Source organism: Neodiprion lecontei, chromosome 6, assembly GCF_021901455.1.
Source record: "Neodiprion lecontei isolate iyNeoLeco1 chromosome 6, iyNeoLeco1.1, whole genome shotgun sequence".
NCBI lineage: Eukaryota > Metazoa > Arthropoda > Insecta > Hymenoptera > Diprionidae > Neodiprion > Neodiprion lecontei.
In genome coordinates this window covers 22,881,618-22,901,572 of record NC_060265.1, presented here as the reverse complement: position 1 = coordinate 22,901,572, position 19,955 = coordinate 22,881,618, and the positions used below count along the sequence as shown (strand labels likewise).

Below are 19,955 nucleotides of genomic sequence, written 5' to 3'. Positions count from 1 at the left end.
TTACCCACGGAGAATATTGTTGAATAATGTTGTAATTGATTTCGAATTCCGAGAGTGTGGGTATAAAATAACGAGCTTCGGCCAGTTGCTCATAAAAATAAGCTTGCAGTGATTTTACGCCGCTCTCACATCGCTTTTCTGACCAATTCTTTTTATATCGAACGCGAATGGGTATTGAATAAAATTCCTCTACGAACTGATTTTTGAATTGTTGAAAATTTTCTATATTTCCTCTTAATTTAAACCATGAATTCGCCTTCCCTTCGAGAGCGTGTTCGATTACTATTAATTTTTTCTCTTCCGGGACATTCTTAATCTTAAAAAACTTTTCCACCTCCTCCACGAATTTAATGGGATGAGTTTCAACCTCATTGCTAAATTTTGGAATTGATATGTCAAATTTAATACCATTTACGTTACTCACAATCGCGGTGAGGCCCTCCGTGATGTTCCGTGCATTTTCCAGGTCTGCATTTTCATTTACAACACGTGTCGATGGTTGTAATCGTTTTTCCTGGGCTTCGAGACTCGCTTTTAGCTGTTCCAGTCTTATTCTCTCTTGGTTTAATCTCTGCCACTCTGCCTCTATTTGACTCGCTCGCGACGTATTGCTCTCTTTCTCACGTTCGTCCTCTCGAGTGAGCACCATCTTTTTATTTACTGTAAAATTTAAACTTTCAAATTTCTGTTTTACCGGACGACCCGATTTCGTAACGTACGTTTGCTCGTTTTTATCTCCCATTAACTAAAATATTTCCTAGAGAATTCTACTAGTCAGTTGTGACAATTTCAACAAATTTCGCAAGTTTATCGTCACTCGTCAAATATAAATCATTCAAACCACATAACCTTTACCGATTCTCAATATACGATAATATAAATTATTGATTCAATTTTCTGAATAGTTGTTAACCGTCATTCTGTAAAAAATATGGAATTCAGGCCTCTTTGTTGGGCGCCATTTGTAGGACTTTATTTTTTTCTTTTTATTTATTAACAATTAATACCAATTTGTAGAATTTTACTTTCTTTCCATTTCAGTTATTAACAATAACTGCCACACATACGCACACACATTCATCCATTCGTATCATATAACAAGCGATTATACTAATTTGTAGAATTTTACTTTTTTGGAAATTTCTCATGGATTAACAATAAATACCACACATACACACATACACACACATCCCATCCATTCGTATCATCTCAAAACAGATTGTAAAGAATTGGCGGTCGATTTTTCTCAACTTTGACGAGACGTCACAAAATATGTTAAAAATTCAGCTATTTTTGGATTGGATTCGACTTATCGTATTAATCGTCGGTATGGTCAGTCCCTCGGTGGCTCTCTCCCCGGGACCGGAGGTTTCTAGCGATGACGGGAGTCCGCCGAGTCGATGATCGTCTCGTTTCGGGTTGTCAGTCCTCCAGGGCCTCGCTGGAGTATTTTCCTTCAACCGGTTGAGTTGACGTCCCGGGGTTAAGAGAGCGAGATCGGGTTAACTTCTCCACCACTGGATCTCGATTTTGAGTTTGGAGTGGGGCGCCGGCTTCCCCACTCCATTTCCAAAATGGGTGTCAACCGTGATCCCTCCCAAAATGAGGGGATCACTGATACTGGTGTTTACAGCGGTTCGAAATAGGAGATCTTACAGTATATTTTTGCCAAATGGTACGCTGAATTTCGTCGCCGGTATATCTTTGAAGAAGATTCGGTTCAACTGCTCGTAAAATCATAAGAAACGTTAGCCGTGATTTGACGTTCGTTTCAGAATATCTTCGAGGGGATTCACAAGAGGTAGATATTTTCCTGGATAACAGATCTCCCGGGAGACAAAGTTAGCCGGAAATTGGTTCAGCGCTGTGCGTTATACTCTCTCGAATCACGGATGCTTGGATGGCGACGGATGCATTTCGCATAACCTGCACGTGTAATGTCATAATTAATAATTGTGAAGTTTTGCGAGGTTCCTATATGCCAAGGGAAATTTGTTATACGTCACGGAACCTGCACGAGTTTCGGTACACTGATTAAAACGTTCACATCTTAATTACACTTCAACAAACTCTCGAGGAAGAAACTTTGACGTTTCTTATTCAACTTGGCAATCGACCCTACAGTTTCACCCTGACAATGGCATCGCACACGTTCGAAATCAAGAAATTCTGACAGTTTACCTGTTGCCGGTCTTTCGTAACTGCACCAGCCTGCAAGTCTAAAGAAAAGATACTGAGATACTTCAAGATCAAACCTACCTGTTTCTTTTAAATTTTCATCTCTCGAGTCTACTCTTTTCATCGATTTATCGGGGCCGAGAAAGGAAATTTTGACATTGGTTAAAATTTTTCGCGTCAGCCACGAGTGCGCCAGGTCATATTTGACGCAACACATCCTCCTCGGCTGCCCGTCCCCCGTGGGTTTCGAATGAAGTTGAATGATGTGGGTATTCGACGGGCTTCGTGAGGGTTGAAACGACGCAGGAGTGCGGGGGCGTAAGGGGGGGGGGGTGGCACGGTGCGAAGACAGGCTGCGTTAGGCTCGTTCAACTCCGTTCGGTTTTCAGTTCGGGGTTGGGTTCGAGCATTTGTTTAACTGACAGTAACGTACAAGTAATAAACATACCTGACTGCTTCCGTAGGGTGTGACTGGGCTCCGGGTTGAAGGTGTGGCTCGAACGGAGGTGAAGACAGGTTAGACTTCGACTGACACAAAATTGTAACACATTCAACAACGGGAATCCGCATAGCCAATTTCCGGTTATAAAATTATCGTTTTCATTTTCACGTATGAGAAAAAAGTTTACATTTTATCAGTGCCATAGGCGTAAAATTTTCATCCAGCATGTTCTACGTCATATTGATTGGATCGCTTGTTTTTCGAAGAGAATTTACGTGTGTTATTATTGTACGTGGAACTTTCTCCAATGGAAGGAACAAATATTAAAACTAAATCCTCCAAGTTACACACCTTGAAGTCACATTACTCCTTTTCTCATCGTTAATTACATCGTTGCGGTACGTGCAAAATTAGGCCAAACCGTATTCTAGATCACTTGCATATTTCCGAATTCCGGGAAAAAACAAAAAAGTGGACAATCGTCAAGCAGTATTGCTATGTTCTCGTTAAAAGCACCCGACAAATAATAACACAAAATACAAAAATGTCGTCGTGAAACGAAGTAATGAAAAGCAAACCTTTGAAGGCGCTGACGTATCGACACGTTGCACGATGCAACAAATTTTCATTATTTTCGCCATCGACGTTGCTCCGCGATGGATTTTCGTTACATGACCATACGGGGTCCAATAATTGTTCTCCGTTCATCCAAACTTCATCCTGACCGTAATAACAACTTTGTATGAACAGGAGTTTGCTGTCCGTCACTCTATATTTCGCCGTCGAAACCCTGCAGAGAGCGTGAAATTTTTTAACCAAGAAGAATAATCCGTCTCCCTGATCCCTGTACCCACAAAACACCTACAACCAAATCCGAAATCCATATACGCTGTTTAATTTAACCCTCTGTTTGAATTATCACCACATACGACAGCACGTGACATCTAATTAGGCGTTTCGCGTTGTCGAGGCTCCGGATCCTGTCGTCAGTAGTAAGAGTCCCGTGCCTGTCAGACATAAGCTGGCGGCTGCTGCATCCGTTGGTGCGACATGCGAAATGCCTGCAACTTGTAAGCAGACGTATTCGAGCCGGGTGCAGGGCGATGATATAACGGATGAGACGGAGCGGAAGGCAAGAGGTATATCGCGATGGGACACGGTTGCCGCTTACAGAGAAAGGCGCGCCGCTGCCCGCAGGCACAACTTAATGAGCTTCCTGTTTGCGTTGATTCCGGACCTGCGATGCACATTTCGAAATTGCGCGATGCACGGACTCCGACGTTACGCTGCACGACGGGGAAGAATTATTGTTCAGGGACGAGAACCCGCTGACTCTGTGTCAATTCACCGAAAAAGACAGCGGGATATACGTTCGAACTTCTCCCATTCCTTCGAATTCCGATCATCTTTCATCCGTCAGAAGTTGCTGTGATAAATCTGCATCGACGGAAACCACGTTCGTCAGGTTTGACGCGTACGGCGTCACGTGATCGAACCACCCTCCAAGGATATGGAGGACTAACGGAAAGGATTCGTCCCTCGTTCTTGTATATAGCGTTGTAACTATCATGTTTGTTCACTTCGGCATCAACGTGTCCGAAAGTTGTGAATATCCGTGAAGTCGGAATATACCGTTTGTCAATGTTGACTGTAAAAAGTGCGACACTTGACTTTTTTGAGAGAAAATATTTTGTCGCACGGAAAATATTGCGAAATTATAAATTGCCGAGCGGAGTGGGTACCCTGTTTTTTTTTCTCCTTTGCAGAAACTTTAAGTGTCAACAGTGTTTCACCGAGCCGTGTATCTTTTTAACCTCTCTCTAACGCTTCGCGAGATCCGGAAGGTCGATTAGCATCCGAGGAGCCGGAGATTGAACGAATTAAAATATAAGATCTGGAGAGGGATTCCTGGCGTCGAGCAGGGACGAACGAATCCGATCCTTCGTCCTTGCAGGAATTAAGAACCTTTTCCACCAACGGTCCGAGTGCCTATTCACATTTCAGCGTACGTATATGACGTGCATACAGGTGTATTGTGCTCCCGGTACCTACTATAGGCGTCAAGAGCCATTGCTCGGGTATCGTCGACGCGTTAGTAGGGGATCAGTGACTCGCACAATGCACGTACTAGAACCTGAATGCATTAATCCCACCTCTGCTCGCAAGTATCAAGAGGATTTCCACGGCTCACGTATCGTGCAAGTCCTCGTCCGCCATCTGCCAACTTGTCGTTAAGCTGCCAGGAATGAGTTCGCCGGTGGGGAATTCGAACGCTGCCGAATGATGACAATATATCCACATAACCGGGTGTATCACCCTTGTAACTTTCGGAAAACTGATCCGCACAGTTTCCTCGGGTTTCTACCCTGGCACCGAGGATACGTTTCCACCCGAGGTTTGCGTGATATTCAACAACCGCATCATTTTATCTAACGCGTTGTAATTCTTTTCTCAGCCATGAAAATCCCGTTTTCCAGACCAGCGCCCGCGAGCAATGTTGACAACATTGTTTGGCGATTATTATCAGAGAAAGTTAAAAATTTACAATCCACATTCCTCAGCTCGTACCTCGAACAAGAGCTTTTTCGTATATTGACAAAATTCGATTAGTCGAGACTCCGTTGCCTTCAATTTTAATTTCTAAGTTAAAAACGGCACGCGTGCTTTTATCAACAATGAATCAAATAGTTGTCTATGTAGGAAAGCAAATGTTTGCGATATCCGGTTCAGTCGCGAGTTTTGTGGAGATAAAATATATATTTTTCTGGAAACATTTCCCTACGTGGTAGAAAACTCACCGTTCCCCGAGTGGCATTAATTTCGTTCAAAGTTCTAACTGATGTGAGTCAAAATTGTACAAACTGCAGGATACGCCGTGGCGTCGGGACGCCTGCAGACGTCTGTGCGTCGTCTCACGTGACCTATAACCCGAACTAAAGGAGCATGAGCTCCAGAGGTGTCTGGGTGAAGTGCAGCCTGCTCGCTCATGAACACGGAAGCAAACTTTACAGACAGTTTAAACCGCAATCCTTAACTTCGTAGGATGAACCAAGTTTTCGATGCACCGACAGCCGGTGCGACGAAAACTCGACTTTGCCGACTTTTCCAGCTGCATGCACAGCTGCCAAAATTCACCTCTTCGATAATTGACGACTGATAGCTCATCGATCTCTCGATCATTGAGCAATACGGAATATTTTATTTCGTTAGCTCGCGGCCTACGGGAGCCACAAGTTTGAAAGGCAACTTGTATATACGCTGATAATTTCATCAGCGCAATAGCGTCATTCGTTATCTGTTAGTTATCGGAAAGTAGAATCTCAGGAGATTTGTACTCCGCAGGGAATCGCCGTTCTGCTACCGTTAGAGTTCCGGGATGCAAGATTTAAGTCGGTAGCTTGAGTATAAATCGATGGAAGAAAAATGACCGAATGAATTTCTGCTCGAATGAAGCCAGGGCTGTCGACTCCTCGGAACTCCGTTGAAATCGAGGACTCGTTCGACCGTTTACTCGCTCTTCATCCTCGCTCTTCTATGTATACGTCGGCCTCAAGTTTCACTGACGCGGAATAAAATGCTGGATTTTCGCAAGCGTCTCCTTGTGCAGGCCGAACTGGCGTACCGAGGAGAAGCGAAATTTGGCGTGATTAATTCCAAGGCGGATTTCAGGGTTGAGACCCGGGGTCGGGAATAGGATCAGAGGTCTCGAGGTCCTCGGGTTAAGGAACAGAGCGAGGTGTGGGATGAATGTGGGACCGCGGGAAAGGCTCGGAAGGAGCTGCCGAGGGACATGCGACACGGGTAAGGTCGCTGTAATCGGAAGTAGGGACCACTGTAAGTGCCAATTGATGCCATCCAGTGCCACGCGAGCAGTTTCTTGTCTGGTTATGACCGTGGCGATGGATGCTTCAAATGAATTTAACCGAGAATTTAACTTCTATACTGCTAAAAATCTTCGCGAAAAGAATCGTATTTTCGTTTCAATTTAGAACTAAAGATGAATCGAGTTATATGATATAAATATCGATAATGGTTTCATCTATTGAAGGATAACGTTGTTTGTTTTTTTTTCTCTTTGTTTACACGCGCGCTGAAAGTATCAAGATTCTGAACAATGCGACCTTTTGTTTCAGGCTAAAACATGTCGGTTTTACCGACTCTCAGAATTAGCGATAGAAGATATGGAACCCGCAGCCCGCGTTAATAACTCTCAGTGAATATGTCGTGGGCGGACAGGGTGACGGACGGAGAAATGGCGGTTCTGCGTAATCCGGTTCTTCCTCGAACTAAACCTATACACGTTGGCTGACAAATGAGCCTAGTTAATAACGTATGGCAGTCGACTCGGAAGAACGGAGATGACAAGTAGATAGCATATTATAATACGGCGGTGAAAACAACGGCTTTTACTATAAAGGGCGCCGCATCGCGGCTCCGAGTAAGACCATCTCCCGGGTTACATCTCTAAATTTCCGGTCAGTTGCACGGGAAAGTTTGAAATAGGATTAAACTCCGGTCTGAGCCATTTTTCTCGGTTTCCCGAGATTGGTGAACGGTCCGAGCTGGACCCTGCAGCGACGACTTTCAATCGTTAATCTTCGACATCAATTTCGGTGCCACGTTCCCCCGACACCGTAGCAACCTACTACACGTCATGTACCTTCCGAGCTCCAATTCCATTGCGGGAAGTTGGAAAGAAAATTAGCAATCTTCTGTCACGTCGACAAGTATTTCTTGAAATTGATAGACCAAGGCTCAAGATTCGCCTCGGTATCTCGAGCCTTGGATCAAAGATGCGAAAACCTCAGAGATTAGCCAAATATAAAGTAAGGCGGCTAATCTTGTACGCTGCTAGGTAGAAATTCCTTACGAGCAAAGAAGAGGGGGTGGAGTTTCCTCGGGCCTGTACGATTCGGTGTTTGCGGCTGAAGCAGCCCCGAGTCTTTTCTATAACAAGAGACGAATAGCACGCCAAGTGAAGAAAGAGATTTCGTTTCGTGTTTCCGAGAAACGGGGGATGGAGCGGATGCTCGAAAGCCGGGGGCGGAGGGGGGCTGCGGCCTCCTCTTCCTTCCGTTGTTAGCAATGAGCCGGCGTCGCGGGCTTAACTTAAGCTCTCCGGCTAAGAATTTCCAGCCCCCGCAGCAGCCACCTCTGACCTTCGCCCGAATCCCTCCTAGTTTTCCCCGTCGTCCCCAAACCTCCAGCAACACCCTCGATTTTCCTCAGCGCGTTTAGCCCCGAAGAACAAGCCGGGCTCGAACTCATTTCACGGGGATAACTATTCCCTGCAGAAACACGGCCCACCCTGGGCAGGAAGAGGACACACCGATTAGTGACAGCCACTGTGTACTCGTCCTCCACGCTCCGTGTAACCGGGTCCTAGTCGTCCTGTCGAGTGATAATCGCAGACCTTCGCTCGAGTTATTGGCGCTATTTCGACCGCCGTCCTTTCCGGCAAGATCAGTTTCCCTACGCGCAAGAGTGCGGGATTTGGGACGCAGAAGCCGTCTTTCTTACTTTAATAATTGTCCTCGTGTTACGCCGTTCACGCACCGAGAAAGCAGGTCACGTTGTACTTATACTCCAGCTCTAGGCCGGGATCGACTCAATTTTATACAAGAGTTCGGGGAACTTGAAAATCCCTCGTAGCCTCAACTTTCCACCGCACGTGTCAAAAGTTATAGATATTTACATTTTCAAACCGTGCGGTAGACGTTCTTACAACTTACCCTTGCGTCTGTGCCTTCGTTATACGTGTATGGCCACGTGATTTCACAGCCATTAGGAATGATCGGGCTGTTTGAGATGAAACTCGTCCGCATTATTTTCTTGAAAGTCGAGAGTCCACTATATAATGCTGAGAAAACGCCACCGCGATCCTCGCTGAATTTATACTTTATCATATTTTATCGGTAGACCTAAACGGAGGTTGATAATTCCATAATACTACCTCAAATGGACTGCGATATTTCACAAATGATATCGTATAAATTGGTTGTAGGATTTCCACTTCCTCTCCGTCGAGATTTGAACGACAAGATCATGCTTTCTCTTTTACATATTTAGCATAAAGAATTGTTATACAATTGATTTCTCGACTCGGGAAAACGAGAGCTCAAGGAAGAGATCAGGAAGAGAGGAAAAAAAGATATCGAGCCATTGTATGTAACGTCATTATTTTTTCTAATTCTTCTTCTTTTTTTTTTTTTTTTTTTTTCTTTGGTAAAATACGTTATTCCCAGAAGTGAAATCCCGGGGAAGGAAGGAATTAAACCTCCCCCTTTATTCCCCCTGAAAGCCACCAGCTCCTTTCTATGCCGTTCTCTTGAGCGGCTTAAGCAGAAGAGAGGGATAAAGAAGAGGAAAGAGAAAGGGGGATAGAGAAAATGTGAGAAAAGAAACCAAGTATTGAGCATAAATTAACATTCAGTTTCGGTTCCTAGTCTATTTCTCTCGCCTATTTTGTGATTTCTTGCGCCGAAGCCTTGCCGCTGGAGATTCTCTCTGCAGCCCAGCAAATCTCTCTCTCTCTTTTTCCCTCAGGCGTAATTCAAGCCGAGCACCAGGAGCGACGAAGCTCTTTTTCCTCTCTGTACAAAACGACGTTTTAATTAAAAATTTAAGCGGCGATGAATCGTCGGGAACAAAAAACCAGCGAGCTGTTTACACGACTCAGGAACAACCTTTCATTATTATACACAGTTCACGGGTGAGATAAATCTCATAATTGCATCAAGTTACGATAAACGATCCACACTTATTTCGGTCAACGACGAAGGCTTGATTACAGGACGCATAGATTTCGGATGAACGACAAGTGCTCACAGAGTGGCAGGTAGATTCGGCAGGGTTAATATATAAATGCCTTGCGTGATTCGGACCGGGTGTTGAAGTCGACGGAATATGGATCAACTGAGGTGAAGGAGGCTGGGGGCGGTGGGTGGAGGCAGAAGGAGAAGTACATTACATCCGCATTAGCCTCGTAACTCACACGGGCCGCGAGGCGTCGCGAAGTTAACCTGCGGAGGCATATTTAATCATACCATAACCGCTTCTGATCGGATCAACGCGGCCGCAGGACTCGCGCTGAATCAAGCTTTATTCTCGCGTCGAGTCAGAAGCTCGCGTTTCAAGCTCGAGGATTCGGGGATGAAATCCCGAGGCTATCGGAATTGAACCGCGACTATACTAATCGAGGGGAAATAACCAGGCGACCTCAACTTGCCGACTAATGCTGCCGAGGAATTAGTGCTGATTCTAAACAACGCGGCCGCGTCTTCCCGGCCTGAGAGAGAGACTCTGGGAAAGCTGATACAGCATGGCCATGGTCGCTTAATGCCGGTACGCGAAGGATTATGGATGTTGGTGGTAGGGTGAGGCGGGGATGGAACGCCTTGGAGTTGAAATGGCTTCTGACAACGCTCGGTCTCGCAACAGCTTACCTATACATACCTATACCTTCGATGGTGTATCTGATACGCATTAATCTGACGCTATATCGACTTCTCGGATCCTTTCTATTCCGTCTTTTATTCGTTTGGGATATTTGAACCAGCTCATCTGACGATAGCCGACTAGGACAATGTTATTGACGTTTATGATAGATGCCGTTCACTGAGAGAGGGGGGGGGGGGGGGGGGGGGGGACGAATAATAAACTGAAAGTCCTGTCTACCCTCGGCGTGATTCTCTTCACTTGTATAATATAGATTTACTGTTTTCAGGGGAGGCGTGAACGGTGTACAGATCGTAAAGTTTTAAAACGGTATAACAATATCCGAGAATGTAAATACAGATAAATCGGGCTAGGCGATCAGGGCAGCTTTTGGGGCCTCTTGAAATAAACTCGATGAAAGAACCGGGGGTAGAAAATGTCGAGTCTCCTTTGCGGTGAGAGGTCTTGGAATGTTTCGTCGAGAGATTTTGCGAAAAGGGAATTATTTTCGTGGCACAATCACATTGCGAAATTCTACCTCAAAGCGTTTACCGTGTACTCGGAATTCTTTGCAAAGTCGCGGCGCGGTCTCGAGCTTTTTCTTTCCGTCCTCCTTGAAGGAGCTAATTAACTCAAAACCTGACAAGAACGCAACAATCGAGCCGGCGAAAATTACCGAATTAAACGTCAGCCATCGTGTTATTTAAAGAGGAAAGGTGACTGCGCGTTTTCGCGCTATTGGGCCTTAAAATCTAGGCGATATCGACCCGGACGTATTGCTTTAATTCCCGCGGTGGCTCAATTGATAACGACCTCTGATAACGAGGGTCGCCTAGCTTCAATGAAACGCTGGCTGAAATTGAATATTCGGTCAACCAGAAGACGACCTTCGCTCCCCAAAGAACCGTCCGACACTTCTTCCCCGCTGACCATTCCGCGGTCAGGGGAATTCGCCTGACGGATCGAGCAACTTATTGTTAGTTAGACACACGGTCACTCATTCACTCTTCCGTACCCTCGAGGCCCGTGTCGCCAGCAGACATCGAGTAACATGTGTTTGAAGGAAAGGCGGAAAAAACAATTTACTCGCTTGAGGGAACAATTACATTAGACCATATCTCAAGCGCAGAACAGTGGGCACGATCAAGGAGGAGGGAGAGCCGGGCCCGCGACGGGAATCCTGCGACTAGGAGGAAGCACGATGTATAAGCAGAACCGCGCCGGGACTAAACGAAACGAAACGAAACGAAACGGAACTGAACGGAGCGGAACAGCTGTATTTTCGCTTCTACTTGTTACGCGAATATCGTTCCCTGGCATTTCCCCTAATCCTTCCTCTCCTCGTCGCTCTCGAAATCTGGTTTTTCATCTTCATCCCATCCTCGTAACGGCCGGGCTAAACAACCGTGCGCAAAATCGAGCACGGTTTCGGAATCAGCCTTTCCTTTCGTCTCTTTACTCGTCCTCCCCTATGTATAGGTAGCGCAATGTCACGGACCACCAGCTCCTCACTCTATCGTATATACCGAATGGTAGCGACGAAATGTCAAGGCTCATGATACGGTCGAAAATAGACTTCTAAAGAATATTTCTTGTTCCTCTGTTTTGTCTGTATTTGTTCCTGTCCCGTCTAACTTAAAGTGTCCCACAAGTGATCTGTACAAAAAGTCAACGTGGTTATGTCTCCGTTACATCTGTATCCAGCTTGGTGAACCTGGTGCAAACGCAGTCTAGAATTGCCGAGACACTGTTACATCCCTGGCAGGTCCTTCAACGACGCAAAACTGTCATTACGCTACCTTCTGTGACGCGGATGACGTGATACATTTATATTTTTGTTGTATTTCTCTAGTTGGTTTTTTATCATTCTTTTGATGCTTACCCGTTTGCAAGCTACGTACCCGTGTAAGCCTTGATTCTCTGAAGGATCAAGGCGGCCGTTACATCCGAAGTACCTACACCCTTCTCCTCAAAGAAACGTCTTTAATTCGCTCAGGTATAAAAAACTGAAATTTTCGCAGATCTTCGATTTCCATCGTTCTCCATGCACGAACGCCTCGTGCTTGATACGTCCACAGATGAAAAAAAAAAAAACTTGCTAGAGGGTAAAGCTAGTTTCAATCACGATCGTTTGTTATAAAACACACAATGCCGCTGATTAACTAATTCATTGTCTGATCAATTTTTAGTGACATTTCTCTGCCGCACAATCGCTGGTCAAAGAATAAAATCTACTGGATGACTATAGTGGTTGTAATATTCAAACCTACCGTCTTATATAACCTGATCATCTCCGAATAATCGGTCGGCTATTCGAGTGCACTACGTAATGTAAGATACAGATTTCCCGGGCGTCTTTCCGAGCTCTCATAAAAATAAGTTGCTTAGCTTTAATAGACCGGAAATAACAGGTTCCTGATTTCGAAGCATGAGGGTGATCGGGGCGCTGCGCAGCGGGGTGGAGGGTTTCTTTTCTCCCGTCCTCAAACAGCAGAATCAATTCTATTGGGATGAAAATATGTATATATATAATGTATATACGTATACATGTATATACCATACATATACTACAGTTATATAGAAAAGGCCAGAGTGGCGCGCGCGGTTTTGTGATTTGTAGGAATTTTGACGTCGGATTGAAAGCGGACCGAGAAGACAATAAAGAATAAAGGTCGATGCATCGTAAGCGAAATTTTCATTTAGTTTGGCGATAAAGGGACTCGGTGTGCGGTTGCAGAGAGCGGCGGACACGTTTCCAGCCAATCCGTCGGTTCCGCCGCGATGCCGTGTGCGTGTGGAACTCTTGACGGGCTTGTGTGCCGTCTGGCCGTGTGGATATGCGAAACGGCGGCGGTGCCACGGGGCAGTCGAGGGTGTTATCGGGGTCGGGAATGGCGGGGGTTGGGGGTGGATTCCAGGGTGGATATATCAACGGTTGGCGTTTATGTGGCGACCAACTGTCGAGTTAATATTCACGCGGTCCTCAAACCCGGGCGCCGCCGGCACCCCGAGTGGAACAACCCGTCCTTTTTACCCCCAGAGAAATATAATATGAAACGTCGATGGGATCAAAATTCACTGCCCGAATCCCTGATCTTCAGGCCTCCAACTTTCACTCAACAAATTAAAGGAGCTTCCATCGTTTACCGTGAACGCCTTAATGGCTATGATTCGAAGTTCGCTTCGCCTCGCTCAAAGTTAAACTCCCTGATTTAATCGGTGCAGGTTCACTTATCCGAATCGATGTTTTCATCAACTTCCTAATACGCCTGTTAGCCTTTTCGAGCACCGTTTGATTCAATCGGGGGTATAATTTACTCTGCTTAATTCACGGTTATCGGTTTCACCTCATGTTTTTTTTTTTTTTTTGTTCATCTTCTTTATGCATATGCAATACGTACATACCTATCCACCCTTGTAAATCTCTTTTCAACGAAATTTCAAGACATCGTTACAGCCCCAATTATTCGACATTATCGTTTCAGAAGGAGCGAACACAAGGAGAGTCCACAGCCTATGGCATGGCCCCGAGTGACGTCAGCCTCGCACTTGTACTTGCTGCGTTCCTTCACTCCACATTCGGTGAGTTCAATCTTCTGGTATTATAGGTATTTAATTTTCTCTCACCTGGAAATAAACTTGACCTATAGGCGTATGTATCGCGTTATGCTAAATCGTGTCACGTTTATTGACGTTGAAATGCACGACGGTTGGAATGAAATAGCTGACGGCATAACCACGCTCACTCCGATAAATCCTGGGGCGATTAATTTTATAGCTTTCGTAGGAAGGTGCTGACTTTAACGTTAATTACCTACGCATGGGGAATGTTCGAAGGTCTGCTGGAAGGTCCTCGAATATTGCTGAACTTCGTTGACACTTTGAGCTCAGTTTATACGCCTGTGTATATTGCATGTATACGTATAATACCAAAGGTTCCGACTTACTTCCAATGTGCAAGTATTCCGAACGTGAGGCTTGTTCGGGACTAAAATCTCTTCGGAAATCGAAGGTCGTGGCTCCGACTGGAAATTTTGCCATTGCGCACCGTGAAACGAACGTCAGACACGTGGTTCCCAGCTACGGAATTATATTCACTAGCTACCGGACCCGCCACTACCTCGGGGGCAACAACCGCTTACCTCGTAAGTACTGGAGAGGTTCCCTAAATGCGCGAGAGATAGTCAGTTCATCTCTACCAAGGACCATTTATTTACCATACCGCTGCGGCTGCTGTTCATGCCGCTGGTTGTCATCAAAAGATAAAAGTCCAGTTCACCCGGCTAGGGAGAGAAAGGAAGGAAGTAAGGATTTTCTCTCGCTCTGAATATACACATACAATACATGTATGTAACGCTGTACATTGTGTACGCACGGATACAGATTTGCACGCAGAGGAGGAGCCTGCCTCGCGAAAGAGACCAAAAATATTCCAATTCCTTTCCTGAGGGGGGGAGGATAACTAAGCTCGCCCCGTTGTCCTCGGCGGTTGGTCGTCACCCGTTTTAATATAAACGAAATGGAATGCGTAACTGCAGGCGAGACGCCGCGGCGCTGTTTGAAGCGTCGAATAGCCGGAATGGCGTCAGGTAGGGGCGAGAGTCGTACGAGGAACGAGTACCTACAGCTGAAAACGTGTCCGGAAATCCGAATCTTTTCAGGAGTCAAGATCGATTACAGCATGGTTAAGCTGCACAACGTCGCAGCTCCAGCTCCTCGCTAAGAGACCCCTAAAGCAGTCGGCTGGGGTTGCTCGACCCCCCCATCGAGGAGCAGTCTCGAGTATAAGTGGAGATTTTGGTACTACGGGACTTGGAGTGAGCCAGTACGCGGTTACTGCCTGGAAAACGAACCGTGACGGCCGAGAGTTGACGGTTGGCTGCCAGCGGGAGGGTATTGAATGCCAATTCAGAGAGTGCCCGAAACTCTCGCCTTCCTTACTCCCGAGATATCGTCGGTGTCCGGATCGGTCCACGCACACAAGTTCGAAATTGTACAAGAGCTTACGCGCTTACGCTGATCCTTCGGAAAGTGATTCGGCTGGACCGTATCAATTTCTAAGCAAATGGATGCCGGCGGGGACTTGCTTTTCGAAATAACCGGGGCACCTACAGCCACTCGGAAACAGCGAATCCGCGGAAACCCCTTTATCCCGACGCTTCTGATACCCAGAAAGAGAGAGTGAGAGAGAGAGAGAGAGAGAGAGAGAAAGAGACAGAGAAATGTACATTTTATACGCATATTCAAGCTCAACCACGAGCGGGCTTAAGGAGTTGAGTTGCAAACGCTGCTCCGAGTTTCTTAAAGATAACGCTGTGGCGGTCTTACCTTTACAGTTAAGCTCTAAGATTTTGACGCTCGAAATAAAATTTGATTTTATAGCGAAAAAGTTTTAAGCCCGTTATGGTATAAAAAAAAAAAAGGTAAGCACAGCTGAAGCGAAGATAGAAAACTTTTTTTCGTCGTGGTTTTGCGCGTTTTGTTATACATATAAGTAAGAAGAATATGCGGTTTGCCGTAAAATCGTTTCCAAAATTCATTGGCTTACGGCGACGAGTCTCAGACATCACCAGCCACCCCAGGCGGAAATTACGTTAGACATCCGTATCTGCGTTTCCATCCTCACTTTCACGCTATTCCCTTCCTCCCTTTTCCTCGCCGTCCGCGGATGCCATTTCATTCTCGAATTGTGCCAGCTAAATAATAACGTTTCAGGAAAAATACGTACTATTTTTCAGCATCGAACATTCTACTTTTACACCCTCGCGGATTTTCTTCCCTTGCAGATACGTCTAAACATTCTAGACACAAGGTGAATTTCTTCGAAGTTTTGCGAAGCTTGACAAAGATCGAATTCATACTTCGGCTAATAGTGCACTACACTTTTCGTTGACGTTATCTGTTTTCGGAGGAAAAAATGATCAGTAAACCGTTGTGTATAAGCTGGCCGAAATTCTGTACGCAGGCAGCTCGGATGGCACCCAATTCGCGAAACAGCCGCCCTATGTATCATTCACAGCTGATTTGGCGCTGTATCACTGAGCTTTCCTCCTCATTCCGCACCCCCGATATCCGCAGCGGAAGATTCACCCCAGCCGGGTGATGCAGGACTGCGTGATGCCGGAATTATCGGCATTATGTATATGTATTATGACGCGCTCGCGTATCGCCGAGCCGAATCAATTCCTCGATTTGTCAAACCGTAAGGCGGAAAAACGTTATTGGCGCGATAAGAAATGAAAAGAAAAGGAGAAAATGGGCCAGGTGATGGAGAAAAAGCACCCGGCTTGTATATAGGAGAGCTCGGTGATCGGCAGCGCAGCGAATGTAAGGAAGGGCTGCTTGGAATTCAGTCGATTTTCTCGGGGTGGGGACGAGGCTCGAACGAAGCCAAGGTGGTTAATGCGTCTGCCATTTTCGGCCCCCCTTTTACGCGGCAAGAAATCTGCTTATGAATAAAAACACACTTGTCAAAGGCGGGGAGTGGAACATTCTTCGATCGAGATTCGCATCGGATGTGTCATATCGGGTATGAACGAGTATGAGCAAAAAGTGAAATGATAGCCCGTGGAAGAAAGGGAGAAAAAAAGGCCCGCCATGCTCAGATTCATTCTACACCGATTCACCGTCGCCGCGACTTATTTTTCTCACGAATAAATAGCTTCGCTGCAGAAATACAGTGCGAATGTATTTTCGCTTCCTATTATATATTATTCGTATATGATACCTAGCCAGGAAAAGATGGATGTACCTGCTTACCCGATACGGCATAATTCAGGCATTTCCTGAAACATCATTCAGCTGACTCCCTGCAGATTTATACCAGGGCGAAACAAAGCTCTTCTAACCCTGCACACAAATTCTGGATACATATTTGTATCTTTGCGAGTCTACGGTAGTTTTTTAGCACGATTCCACGGCCGAGTTAACGACGTTGCGCTAATTCGCCATAACGCCGCATCGTTCGCAAAATCTGCGGTTTGAAATTACAACGAAATTCGCATCACTTCGTTGGCGTATGAAGTACAAGCTCATTGAACTATCCGAAAATTATCTCACTCACGTGAAAATTATAGGGTATATCTATTGTGGTTGTATTGTGAGGAACCGAATCCGAGCAACAGATGAACGAAATTACCGAGAGCGCACGAGGCGCAATCCGGTCAGCTATTTCATCCAACTCAATTTGGCCAACATGATTTCGCCCTAGCGGCCAATATAGAGGGTCAAAGAGAAAATTCACGTTATAGGTGCTCTCGCGATGCATTGGAAATATACAGATCATTGCAGTGCTCGATTATACGAACGTTACGACCGCCGAGCAATATCGCGTATAATTGTGATATAGCGCACAGTTTCAGCAACAATTTCAATCTCCTCATTGCATTCAGGTCAACTGATGCCGATGGCGGAGATCCAGCCGGAATTCTTGGCACCACTTGAAAATCACACCGTGACGCAAGGCCGGGACGTGTCGTTCACCTGCGTTGTCAATCATCTTCAGTCTTACAAGGTAAGTCCGAAGTATCCCAATTTCCGATGACAATATAACGCAACTCGCGCCAGATATCATGATAACTGCATCTGAAATCTCGGGTATCAATTTCCTTGAATTGTGTAGCAAATGAATGAAAAACTTTGGTCTTCTCGCATTTGCATATCCCGGAAATCTGGCTTGACGAGCATATAATAAAAACGGAAGATGCACCCACGTCTCGTCAATCTCGTACAGATGTAGTTATATAATTGTGTAATGCAAATATATGCGAAAGCTAGGCAATAATCGATTCGGCGGGTTTCCGGCGTATATTCGAAACACTTTTAACCGTAAATCGAGGAATTTCTTGGATTTTCCACCCTTGGATTTTCAACGCCTAGCTCACTTTCAGCCCGCCCTCCACCTCCTCACACTATCGTCGGTATAGCTACCGGCATTCACCCCATCTTCACCTTATAGGTATAGTATAGTGAATATACGTGATGCGCGGCGGGCACGATTCTAAATTCCCGAAGCGTTTTGAATCCGATGAAATTCCGTCGGGTGAGTTTCTCCTTTCGAATGCCGCGACGCGGATTTTTCACGTCAGTTTGCATCGCCGTCAAGCCGCGACGGGATCGAAGGAAAACAATAAATGTGTATTCCACATATATAAATATACATACATTCATATGTATAAGTATATATATATATATATTCCCGTACCGTGCTCCGTCGATTTTCCATATCTGTAACCGGCTTCTATGCATGTAGTACCGCCTGGTCCATGTTTATAGATTATCACGTCGACGGGTCTCGAAGTCATGCATTTTTATCGACTTATAGACGACGCCCGGCATGGATTTGAAATAGATTCGCAAAACAAAAAAGAAACAAGACCAAAAGATAAAAAATAAAAATCACCGTTTTATGGAAATATGAAAGGTTCCATCGCCTGAAGATGAGCGTCATGTTCGCGGAGTAAGAAGAGACCGCCAAGTTGTGACTGGCCAGCTGTTTTAAAAATTTTCTTCAACGCACCTTACCGCGTCACGTTGTTCATAATTGCATGCTGGAAGCTCGGTAACATTCTACGAAGCTATAAAGCCGGTAAACGATGTCACGTAAAGACGGCGAACGTATTGCGCCGAGCGTATACTTGAACTGCTGCAGGTGTAATTATTCACCCATTAGTATCACGTGACACAGTGATTAGCAATTTGTCCTAACAAGGACTCGGTTTCGAGACTTGAACAATGATTATTGCTCACACAATGACGAATCGATTGGGAGTTGCGGGATCAGTCGGGTAAAAAAATGGGAATTCTGCAGGCGGATATTTTTCGGGCTTATCCTAGCGATAAATGCGCCCTGCAAGCTTGCAGTGCCCGCGTGGTCCGCTATACACGATAATAAAGATAAAGTCTAGTCACCAGACTTCGCGTTTTAAATAACGAGAAATTCACCATCCGTGGTTCGCGGTGGGGTGAAAAACTTCGCCTTAACGTTGCGCGAGTCTCGTTAACCTATACTGTACCAGCCGCTGTACCCACACACCGGGAAAAGTTCACATTCTTCAAATACTTTTCAAACTGTTGGAAAATAATTTCCAACTATATCTCTCGTCGCGGCGCCCTTCTGAGTCTATGATAATACGAAACGAGACTGTAGAAATACGCGTAGCCGTCTATAATATAGCGCAAGCATTGAAACACAGTCTGTAAGAAACTACGGGATATAAATGTGAATTGACAATTGGAAAACTTTATTTCTTCCGGTATATCATCCCTGTTTGTACCGACGTCGGCCCTATCCAGATTGATACAGATGAATCTATTTTTCACTGGAGCCATAAATCCCCGAATCACGGAATCGTCGCGAAAATAATCAGAAGGAAGTTTTGTTTACGAAATAAGTAATCGCGGGGGGACCGTTAAGGAACTCCCTCCACGTATCGGGCAGGACGAATCCCAAGGCGAGATTCGTTGCTCCTAAGTACGGCCTCCGGTGCTACATTAGGGCCAGATTACAGCCCGGGTTAGCCAATACCGTTTAAACATTTGGTACACCTTGTAGCAGGGACTGAAATACATTGTATCGCGACATAGCTTTTCAAGTTTCCAGTTCCAAATCCCCAATTCCTCGTTCTTGGTTTCCACAGTTTCCAGACTCACCCTAAGAACGCCTCGAGAGTAGTTGAATGAAACGACGACGACGACGACGACGATGAGGAGGACTTTGCCAAGGTTTCTGGAAGGCACTGAGGCGTCAGCTGTGGCGGCAACTAATGAACTCGCAGTTGAAATAAGGAGTATGGCTCAGTAGTAATTTCTTAACTGCCGCAATCAAATTTAATCGACTGTTTAAGTTTACTGCACGAAACAGGCAGCCCGGCACCCTATACGCAAGGTATAACTCCCG

The 19,955-nt window shown here is 45.5% G+C and overlaps 1 protein-coding gene across 5 annotated transcripts in view; it reads left to right on the top strand.

Moving 5' to 3' along the window:
• Positions 1 to 19,955, top strand: part of LOC107217130 (lachesin) — a 66,613-nt gene that overhangs the window by 32,725 nt on the left and 13,933 nt on the right. For 2 of the 5 annotated variants that reach the window (XM_046744332.1, XM_046744331.1), the window contains exons 2-3: positions 13,546 to 13,639; positions 17,449 to 17,570. In XM_046744332.1, the coding sequence (XP_046600288.1) occupies positions 13,579 to 13,639; positions 17,449 to 17,570 (183 nt within the window). In that variant the 5' untranslated portion in view covers positions 13,546 to 13,578. Of the gene's footprint in view, positions 1 to 12,280; positions 12,308 to 13,542; positions 13,640 to 17,448; positions 17,571 to 19,955 lie in introns of those variants that run through there. The other 3 variants (XM_046744333.1, XM_015654505.2, XM_046744330.1) reach the window with 2 other exon arrangements.